At 39.6% G+C, this 11,762-nt stretch overlaps 1 protein-coding gene across 1 annotated transcript; it reads right to left on the minus strand.

The window, feature by feature from the left end:
* Positions 1–346: 346 nt before the first annotated feature.
* Positions 347–3,944, minus strand: socs3a (suppressor of cytokine signaling 3a). The gene is made up of 2 exons (XM_052139350.1): positions 3,818–3,944; positions 347–3,402 (listed from the first exon to the last, which is right to left on the minus strand). The coding sequence occupies exon 2, from the start codon at positions 3,295–3,297 to the stop codon at positions 2,668–2,670; it is 630 nt and encodes a 209-aa protein (XP_051995310.1). The 5' UTR covers positions 3,298–3,402; positions 3,818–3,944; the 3' UTR covers positions 347–2,667.
* Between the last annotated feature and the right edge of the window lie 7,818 nt (positions 3,945–11,762).

Here is an 11,762-nt window from a genome sequence, read left to right on the forward strand (position 1 = left end):
CCACAGTTTTAGCGTGTTTGCACAATGTGTGGACTTTTCAGATGGTCCCATCCCCACCGTAAGCAACATTTTCAATGAATATCAAGGTTAAATTAACAATTTTGCCATGACGCCATCAGACCAGCTTAAATACGGGACAAATCGTGTACCTTTTTACAAGGGATTCATATGTAGCTCATCTGATCAGATTTTAATGTCAGAAATAGAGTAGTTTTATTAATTACAATCATGCCTTAAGCGAAGTATTTTACTCCTTTTAACTCCATGGATGTAGTGTGCATTGCGTTGAAATGAAATGTCTGCAAATGTCAAGTATCAATGACACAGTTTAATGAAGAGATGAACTCATACAGATGCATTTTTAATATTGTGATGATATATGTGGCGATGTATATAGATCCAGTCATATGTACTAACATATTGTCTTACTCACACAAATACACTCAATGTCCCCCACACACTCTCAGACAAACCCTCATACACACTCCCCAGCTGTTTAAGTACATGCATTCCATTGCTGTTGGGTACACCACAACACTGCGTGACTTCAGAAACCTGACTGGTTTCCCAGCAGACTGAGTTCAAAGGAGTTCAAAAGTTGCAACCGTCACACCTCTTCCCCATTATTACAGTCTCTACCATGTAAAGCAAACAAACTGAGTTACCAAAAGCTTTTTGACGAAGGAAGATCAGCTGTCCGTGTACACAGAGTACCAGTCAAATGTTTGAATACTTTTGACTGAATTTGTTTCTCTTGAACTTTAAAAACTTATGGATTATGGATTATGCTTATACAGTATACTTGAAAGTTTTTTTGTAGACTAATATATGAATATGAATTGTGCCTATATATGAAATTATTTAAAGAATAATTCAACACTTTTTTTAATCAACGAGTTTGATCGCAGCCAACAAGTGGCCAGAGACAACAGTTCATAATTAACAATTACGTTAGGTAACAACTTAGGTTGGGTTTAAAAATGTCTTTAAAATCAAGTAAATAGAATCAGATGGCATTAATTATGTACACTAGGAGAAAATGTAATTTTATAGATATTACTTTTCAGTTGAAACCAACACATTATGCCCTAGAACCATTTTTTTATGTAATTTCTTGCTTGTGATAATTTGCTTATGTTATCCAAGGTTGTTCCCTTAAATACTGTGTAAAGCATTGACTGTAATCCTGAGCTTCCTCATATCAAAGTCTTACTGGAACAGCCTTGTCAGACCAAGAGGGGAGGAACATTCCCGCTCCCTAACATGAATATCTTTGAATCCACTTTGAATCTGGAATGTGAATCATAAACGACAGTCATACCTATGATTCATACGCAAATGAAATTTCACAAAGTATTGTATTCTGTTCTTGTGGTAATGTACTCCAAAAGATAGGCCATAAAAATGAATAACCAAACATGGAGTTTGTTTGTACAAAAATAGTGCTCTTTAATAAATTATTGAAATGTTGTATAAATATAAATATGCATTATCGAGACAAATGTTCCATATATCTTTACAAAAGATAAGTGATCTGAATGTATCATCATATACAGTATGTAAAAAATATCTTGTATGACAAGGTGAAACATGGGTATTTTTTAGACAGACAACACCTGTGTGAGTGTGTGTGTGTTAATACATTCAATAACAAGCAATCTCTTTTAAACTGCTCCTGGCATTAAACACAACCACATTTCCTGTCAAACTCAACTTTGGATCTAACCCTCCTCAAACTCCAAAAACTTTTTCTCCAAAGTTGTCACTCTTTCAAGTATAAACAGAATTCTGACATTTGTCCATGATGGGTGATTCTCACAAAACGTGTCAAGAAAATGACCTTGTCCTATTTTAATCCAAAATAAAAAGAAACTAGTAACACATTTTCTTGACATGTTTTGTAAGAATCACCCCCATATTTATATATATATATATATGTGTCATTCTCAGTGTCAAGTTATACATTTCTTTGACTCGTTTGTTCCCTTCTAGAAGAAATTTCTTAACAGCATGTTCGCTTTGCCTCAGTGGTGTGCAGTAACTCACTTCTTCCCTTTTCCCTTGAAAGGCACAAATATTTACTTGGAAGAAGGCGGAGGCTGGTTCCTGTTAAAAGGCTTGCTGATTCGGGGGAAGTGCAGAGGCTGCGATTGGTGATACTGGCACTGGTACAGGCATAAATACAGTACAAATGGCACTTGAACATCAGTCACATAAGAATACCCCCAGTTGAAAAGACTAGCATTGACAGTCACCGGCATATGTTGTGTTTTGGATGCAGGTGTCCCCACCAGGCTTCATAACCCCCTTCTCCAGAAAGACCAGAAAGAAATGTATGATCTAAGCCTTTGGCGGCACTAGGATGTGATCTTTTATGGGGAGCAGTTTGATCTTTCGGGTTGGCAACTGGTTGTCTCTTTGTTGGATGGGAGCACAATCTAGGGGTGCCATGCCCCCTCTAGCCCCCCATTAGACCCGGCCATGCTAAGCTGGTCTTTCAGTAATGAAAGCACTCAAAATCATCATGAAGAGCTCAATACTTCTCATAAACTCAGCCCATCAAGCACCAAGAGGCCTTTAGCATCTGCCACACTTGCTTCAACGACCTCATTGCTTCTTGTTTCTTCATTCAAAATAGCCACATCTATGTTCCACCACTCTATCGATTTAGATAGGAGCGTCATACTCCTGTAGGAAGTCTTTAAGTTGTTGAGGCAGCTGGTCTCTTTTGCTGGAAACGTCTATATGTCCGTTCACCGTCTTCCTGCACAGATGCTGCAGAGAGGACATGGTGCACTGTAGCGGTCTCAAGAGCTCCAGGGGGATTTTATCACCTCCTGAGTAAATGTAGTAAGCACTTTGTGAGTTTCCTATCGACAGTGGACTCCTGGACAATGGCATGTAGTGATGGACGAGTTTGAGCACACACTCGAAGCGAGGAACGGACTGGATGCTCTTGGAGTCCGTCTGAAGGAAAAAGCACTTGCTATCACACTGGACTCGCAAGTTCTTGGTGCCCAGCTCGGTCTTGACGCTGAGTGTGAAGAAGTGCTGGTTGTCCGAGCTGTCTCGGACCAGAAAGGTCCCACTGGGCTCTGAGTTTAACATGTGATTGGCATCTTTGCCACTGATGGGGCCCCAATAGAAGCCGCTCTCTTGAAGATTCCGGACAGCGTGTTGCACCATCTGATATTGCAGTTTGGAGCTGAAGGTCTTGTAACGGTGAGACGGCAGCCGCATGTTTGCGTCAAACAGGCTGCTGCTCATTGCGCTGTCAAACTTGCTGTGGGTTACCATGGCGCTGTGCACAAACCTTAGGCTGCCTGTACCACGCTGTATATGGAGCTCTGTTGAAATGGGTTACAGAGGAAGTGTGAGTCTCTTAAAGCCGGTTACAGGAACCTGAAAAGGAAGATATAAGATTAGTATACTACAAGAAATAAGTTTCAATAAGACAGGCATTTGATTGTTCTTAGGGGTCAAGACTAGAGAAAATGTTAGATCTGTATAAAACCAAGCTTAAAGTTTAAAGCCATTAAAGTACAATTAAAGATACCCCCAAAATATTCCTTTGTTTCAGGCTAAAATTAAAATTAAACGTTCTTCTTTCGTTTGAAGTTTATGATCAGTGACCAAAAGTTTTTAGAAAAAAATATTTCTTACACTCTAATATACAAGATATTTATATACACATTCAAATTATATTTAAAGTAGGGACTCATTCAAGAAAAATTAAGAACTTTCAGCACTCTGTTGCCACTTAGTCACTTGCCATAAACTACATAAAATGTATAAGTAATCTTAGAGTCTCTCTTACCTTAATGTTTCTGTTGGTAGACGAGAACTTTCTTAATATATCCAATGTAGTGAGCTTGTACTCTTAAGAGAAGTTAGTGTTTCTTCATTGTTCTTGTGCTGAAAGTACTGTTATTTGTACTTGTGTGCTCATATGTTTTAGTTTGACTCCTCCCTCAGTAGGACTTTTCCAGTAAGGGTAGGCTCTCAGTAATACTATTCCTGGTACTACAAATGCTCTTCCCCTCCCCCTCTGTGCTCTTCCAGATCTGTCTTCTTACTGTAAACGTATTTCTTACTACATCACCTCATCATTGTCGATGAACAGATAGCGTTGCCAATCAACAGCGTGATAATTCTTTTTACGGATTTTATGCGGATCTTCAGGCACAAATGAGCGCCATGAGTGAAGTCAGGATAATAATCTCTCTAAAAAGAGGTTTAGACCCCTTGCCACTTTAGTTAATGTAGTGTTTTCTATAATTAGGAAATATGTTCCCATGTTTGTAACAAAGAGCGTAAATATGTTACATTTATTACCGTACAGAGATCGTAAGTACATACAGGATAATGTTCATATGAGTTGTGGTAATACCCGGATCTGTCCACAAGACGGCGCTAATGTTACCGACTACTGTTAAGAACCTTCACAAGTGTTTCTACAGTACTCTTTTAATAATTATATTATAATTATATATACTTATAGGGTACAATGAGCGTTTAATAAGGGGGGAGGGTTTTATATGTTATGAAAAATCCTCAAAGTCACAATAGAAATGTATTTGTTCATAGAATAATTGAGATATTATTACATTTCAAATGTGATTTAAATGAACAGGAAATGGTTCACACTTGTCTTAAGTGGTTATTTTGAATAAGCATAATCATAATTTGTTTTTAAACACACACACACACACACACACACACACACATTTTAATGTCTCAAAAGTGTTGCATTGACATATTTTGCCGTGGGCTTTTATACCAAGTGTGGCTAAAAAAAGTAGTTTTTTAACGAATTTTAATCACCCTTCAACCTTCCGATATTATTTACCTTCTTACCTTCACATAAATTATGTTACTTCATTAATACTCAATAAAAATGAATGTATCCTGATAAACTAAAAGAATCCTTAAGAGGTGCCTTTTTGCGTCATTGTACCTATTATAAAAAATACAAGGGTATTCAATTATTAAAAAATTTAATTTAAAATATAATGTTATATATAAACTTAGTATTATTAGTATTTTAATATAATACTGATAACAGAACTCCAGCTAATAATAATCTGGAAATACAGTGTCCCAACTTTTGTGAAATATAGTATTTCATGAAAAGTTATTGGGCAGTTGCCAACTTTTTTAGTGGCATGTATCAAGCGATGAGCAAGTGAATACTCCTATTGTAAATAAATCATGCAGACTAATCCATTTGACAAAACAGATATAGTCAATAGTGGAGAGACAACAGCCCGGAACGGTATGTGAATGGTGCGGGTCATTTATTTCTCATGATGTCTTCGGGCAGAATTGATAACTGAAATTACCATTAAAACATGGGCAGTCCGACAGCCCGAGAAAAGGGAACAGAGAGAAATCCAATGTCTCTCATTAGAAACTGGACAAAATAGTTGTGTTCTGTGTTTTCTTTTGGTCAGAATTTCTTTCACCCACTCACTGAAACTTACTGTGGACTTTCCAGACCATTGTCAAGCAGACAATTACGATAAAACTGGATTATTGAACTTTAATACTTGTTTTAGGGATTTGTTCATGTCCCTTACCCTAAGTATGAATAATAGTGTAGCACCACTAACTGATTGTGACAATTTGGAAATCTTATCAACACATTATGCATTTTAATTTGAATCATTTTTAAATAACTTTGTAGAAAACAACAGAATAACTGCCCAATGATCAAATGTATCATCCTCATTATTCAGTTACATCTGCATTCCCTTTTCCTGGTAACCCACTTGCATACATATTAAACCATCAACAAACTGTCTTCTTGGCTGCATCCTCTAATGACACATTTCAATAACAGCTCATCATAGTACAAGTGACTAATGCAGGAATAATACGTTAATAATTAGTTGTGGCAAGTCACAGACACCATTTCTCAGACTTTACATTTGCTCAGGGCAAACTTGAAGAGTTGATAACTGCCATAAAGAATCCAGGAAGGGGGTTTTATCATATTTAAACAAGACAGTTTACATTAACAGGAGGGTTTCATGTAAATCTCGTGTGGACGTCCATTCAGGGAAGCGCAGCCCCTTATCAAGGGCATCTTGTAAAATGACTCAGTCTTTTGTTCGGTAAAGGAGATGTAGGACAGGAAAGATGACATTTTGGAATGAAAATAGTCTTTGCTGGTCAGTGAATAATGCTGATGAGCACAAAACATTCAAAATTCGCATGAAATTATTTGGCCATTACAAGGAATTCTGTGATGCACTGAGGCAGAAATATTGAGCTCTGCGATACTTAGGAATTTTCTGTTCTGCTATCAACATTCCTCCCCTAATTTCACAAGAGAGGTGATATTTCACATGCTGTGGAAGTGCACATTTCTTTTACAGCTTTGTTGCCAAAACAGCACAATCTTATCAAAATCTTGTTTTACAGTTTAAAAAAATTATGAAAAATTAAAGGAATAGTTCAGGTTCAATACAAGTGAAGCTCAATCGACAGCATTTGTGGCATAATGTTGAATACCGCAAAAATGAATTTTGACTTGTCCATTATTTTCTTTAAAAGGCAAAAATGTTGGTTACAGTGAGGCACTTACAATGGAAGTCAATGGGGCCAATCTGTAAACATTAAAATACTCACCGTTTCAAAAGTATAGCCACAAGATGTAAACAATATGCGTGTAAAAAATATTTTAGTAGGATAAAATCATTTAATAACCTTTTCTGTGTTAAGTTATAGCCAATTTTGTACAATTTTGTTACCATGACGATATATTGTCTAACTCTAAAACCCTAAAAGGATTATAAAAAGTATGATTTTAAACAACTTTACAGCTCAAACAATGCATGATTTTTAACAGAAGAATTAATGCAAGGGATTTTATACAATTTTAAGCTTCATATTTCTGCTTTTAACCCCTTTAAAAATTGGCCCCATTGACTTCCATTGTAAATGCCTCACTGTAACCCAGATTTTAAAGAAAGGATGGACAGGTCGAACATTTTATTTTTGTGTTAATCAACATAGTCACAAATGCTGCTGATAGAGCTTAACGTGTATTGAACCCGACATATTCCATTAACTAAACGTATTTCATTGCTTGGGAATGATTCAACCGATGCCTCCACAATCTCACTCATGTATTTAAACAATGACAAATGCATCTCCACCGTTTGGAATATTCCAGCTGGCAGCTGCAGTGTCATCCTCTTCCCTTCCAGTCTTTGTGTACTCTGTATATAAGTCATATTTCATATTTGCACAAGTGCTGCTTCCTTGTTCATGTTAAATCTGCATTTTAAAATAAAAATATGTTGCGGTTGCTCCCTCTTTTAATGTCACTTTTACCAATAAAAACACATGAAGATTTTAGTGCAACCCTGGTTTACGTACTAGATGGAATTAAAGAAATGCACTTGATGTGTATATATAATGAATATATGTTTACAAAGAAACATTCTGCTCTGGCACTTCCAGGTGCCCGTCTGTCTACGGGCGCTTTACTCAAATTGAGCTGAAAATGCCCAAACATTTAGTTTGTGGGATTGAAACCATACATTTCCAAAAGATTATTGGAGATTTGTGCTGCTTTAAATTTTCATCAGGATTTGACCAATTTTATGATACTTCACAGATAACCGTCATGGTTTCGTCTACTCTATTAGACCCACTTACCCCACAGCTGCTATTGGTAGAGTTGAACTTTTCACAAAGGAATCACGTGAACTCTGATCACAAAATGCTCTTTTTAATTTCCAAAGTGCAGCCGCTGTGACAGATATGAGGCCAAATGTGACCTTACAATGATCTTATATGAACAAAACCCATGGAAGATCTAATAGGAAGAACGGGATCCCATCTTCTCCATCGCAGGTAGGTACTGTTCGTGAAAGGATATGCAAATATAAATAAAGTCATGTCAATTACTAAAATTACATATTTGCATTTGTTTTAAATGCAGTAACAATTTGTCAAGCGAAAATGCCAGAAATGTAATTTGTAAGTGTTGTTAAGAGTGTGTATTCATCAACCTGTTATATGTCTGACAGAATCATGCAGTCTTATTGAATCAAGTCAAAACTGTCCAATAATTCACAAACAACCTACCTACAACATTTCTTCTCTGTAGACTATAGATATCCCTTTTTTAATGACTTTTATTAACATGAGCAAACATTATTAAATTGTTTAAATTGTGTGACATCAGAGTAATTTCATCTATTAACTTTGTATTGGGTTTTTCCTAAATTCCTAATATATAAGACCAAAATGAGCAATTGTAACTCCTCCTACAGCTTTCAAGCTACATCCACTAAATCTGGCACAAACCTTCAGACTGTTCTGACTCATGTTTGCTATACCTTTTCAAATTGATCGGAAAAATGTTTTTTGCGCAACATGTGATCAGATATCAAAACCATTATATATTTCCATTGACTTTACATTGACAGAATGTTAAAATGGCCATCGGAATGCTCATTACTCCAAACCCTATCTGTCAAAAATTCAAATGTAATTTTTGATTTTTGTTTTTTGATGCATTTAACACATTCTTGTTCATGTGTTCTTGTAAAAATCAGTCTTGCCTAACTAGCTTGAAAGAGCGAACTCAGAATACATGAGAACATTAAACGCATCTATGCGAGTTTTGAGATGTGCTGCAATCAGGGACTAAAATGAAATGTTTTTCATTTCGGTTCATTCTGCGCAAAAACTTTATTTGTCCCTTCCAGTTCAAAAGTTCAGCATCATCCTTTCCAAATGGTTACCAGTTTATAACGTTCTTTTTAAAATGACAGTACTCTGTGCTAATGAGTACTAATGAGTGAGTTAAATTGCATCAAATTGCAGTGTTGCCAGAACTCACAAGTGAAACAAGTGACCTATCTGGAAAAACAAGCCCAAAATACACTGGGAAGAAAAAGCAATTAAATTATTTCCAGTGTGGTGGATTCATCAGCATAGAAATCATAACAAGCATACAGTTAATTAACAGTTAAGTATAATTTTTATTACAGAGCTGCTTCTGAATCAAAACCCAGCAAATCTGTATTAATGCATCAAATCTGACAATAATTCAGTGAAGACTAGTGAAGTCTTTTTACCTCTAATAATGTTTTCCTTGTATCTATGTACAGTATATGTGGTATTTATACAAAGTTGTTAAAAAGTTCTTTCATGAAAAAAATTATTGGAACAAAATGAACCTGTTAGAACCTGTTATAACCGGTTACAAGCATTTAAGAATAAAGTTTTCACTAGAAAATCACTTTGTTCCAGTTTTCATGCATTTCCATGTTCTGCAAATAAATGAATTCATTTTCAGATTTCATTTTCGTTCCTTGAACCGTTTTTAGTCCATGGCTGCAATATGTAGATTCAACAACCTCTTAGCTGTTTTCTTTTTTGTAGGTGGGTGATTACATCAAACAAGTCCACAGAACATAAGAACGCAAAAAGACATTGAAAACGGACATTGAGACAGCCTTTCTAAGAATGTTTCAAGGTGGATATGACGTCATTGAGGAAAAAGATGTGGTTGTGTACACAAATTTGGAGCAGCATATATAGTTAAACTTGTGTAAACACTGACCCAACTGCGCATCTCTGGGGGTCTTTGGCTCGGAAAGAACACCAATTCATGAACAAACGCCACTTCAGGGCGTAAAGCTGCCTGGTAGAGGTAGCTCTGGCTTGAGTGATCATGTCTATGACTTCTGGTGGTAGGCCACTTAGATCTTCCATGTCCCGTCCAAGGGCCAGAATTGGAGGTTCCAGAGGTCTGGGTGCGGGTGCCAGATTGTGCCTCATTACTGAGAAAGAAGGTTCTTCCTCAGAGGAATCTGCCAGGGAGGTGCTGTCGCGAGGAGCATGAGGTCCGAGAATCAAGTCTGGGTGAGTCAGTATGGGGCCACGAGGGTGATTTGTTCCTCGTTCTCCCTGACTTTGCACAGGGTCTGTGCAAGAAGGCTCACTGGGGGTAATGCGTATTTGCGCAACCCCGAGGCCAGCTGTGTGCCAGCGCGTCTGTCCCGAGGGGGGCTCCCATCAGGGAATACCAGATCGAGCAGTGGGAGGATTCTCGGGAAGCGAACAGGCCTACCTGTGCTTTGCAGCTGGGGGTGGATTCTTCACTTTCCACTGAGCGTTACCTGCCACAAAAGTGCATCCGCTGTGGAATTGAGGCTGCCCGGGATAAGAGTGGTGACCTCAGCCGCTGCTAACTCCAGAGGAGGAGATGGCGGGCGAGTTATGACATACGACGAGAGCGTACGCTGCCTTGGTGCTTTATATATGCTACTGTCGCTATGTTGTCAGTCCGGACAAACACATGCTTGTCCTAGATTAACGGCAATAGCTTCCACAGGGCTAGTAGTACAGCCAGCAACTCTAGGCAGTTAATGTGCCAACCCAGTTGCGGTCCTGACCAGGAACCGGCGGCTGCGTGTCCATTGCACATGACGCCCCAGCCCAGTTTGGATGCGTCTGTGGTGACCACAACACGTCTGGACACTTGCTGTAGGGGAACTCCTGCCTGTAGAAACAGTCTGTCCAAGGTCTGAATAAGTGCCGGCAGAGTGGTGTGATAGCTACGCAATGTGTGCCGTAGTGCCATGCCCATCTCGGGACTCAAGTCTGAAGCCAGTGCTGAAGCGGTCTCATATGCATCAACCCGAGCGGCGTGGCTGCCGCTGAGGAAGCCATATGCCCCAGGAGCCTCTGAAACTCTTTGTTTGAATGACTTCAGGCAGTTCAGAACTGTGTTCACTCGCTTGTGAGGTGCGCTATCATTGAGACCGAGTCTAACTCCATGCCGAGAAAAGAGATGCTCTGAACCGGGGAGAGCTTGCTCTTTTCCCAGTTGATCTGAAGCCCTAGACGGCTGAGGTGCCTGAGCACCAAATACCTGTGCGCACACAGCAACTCTCGAGAGTGTGCTAGAATCAGCCAGTCGTCGATGTAGTTAAGTATGCGGATTCCCACTTCCCTTTATGGGGCAAGAGCTGCCTCTGCAACTTTCGAGAAGATGTGAGGGGACAGGGACAGGCCGGCGGGGAGGACCTTGTACTGATACAGCTGGTCGTCGAAGGCAAACCGTAGGAAGGGTCTGTGTCTTGAAAGTATGCATCCTTCAGGTCTACCGCCGCAAACCAATCGTGATGCCGGACACACGTAAAAATGTGTTTCTGCGTCAGCATCTTGAACGGGAGTCTGTGTAAGGCCCGGTTTAGAACACGCAGGTCCAAGATTGGCCGCAACCCACCGCCTTTCTTTGGAATGAGGAAGTAAGGGCTGTAGAACCCTTTCCCCATCTCAGCTGGAGTTACAGGTTCTATCGCGCCCTTGCGAAAAGAGTCGTGATCTCTGCACGCAGGTTGCCAGCATTCTTGTACCTGGGGGTGGGGCCTCACAGTGGTGGAGAGCAGGTGGCATCGCATTTGGGAGTGTTGCTTTGACCCAAGGCGGCTGTGCTGAGGGGGAGCTCAAAGCACTTACATTGCTCTGCGAAACCGGCATATGGCGGGTTAGTGACTGAGGAGGAGGGCGAGCAAAAGAAAAAGGAAACATAGGATTTACCTCCAGGCCCTCCAGCGGGGGATGGATTGGTCTGGATACCAGCTCCGTAGCCGACGTCACGTTCCCTGGGTCGTCTGTCTCAGAGGCGCTTAGAAGCCTTTCAGGTCCTTGTGCCAGCCCGAGAGACAGGGCCTCAGCTTCCTTTGGGGGGGGGGGCTCTATGCTGGGGCAGAGATCTCGGCTCGAGTTGT

This window comes from Xyrauchen texanus, chromosome 12, assembly GCF_025860055.1.
Source record: "Xyrauchen texanus isolate HMW12.3.18 chromosome 12, RBS_HiC_50CHRs, whole genome shotgun sequence".
In the NCBI taxonomy this organism is placed as follows: Eukaryota; Metazoa; Chordata; class Actinopteri; order Cypriniformes; family Catostomidae; genus Xyrauchen; species Xyrauchen texanus.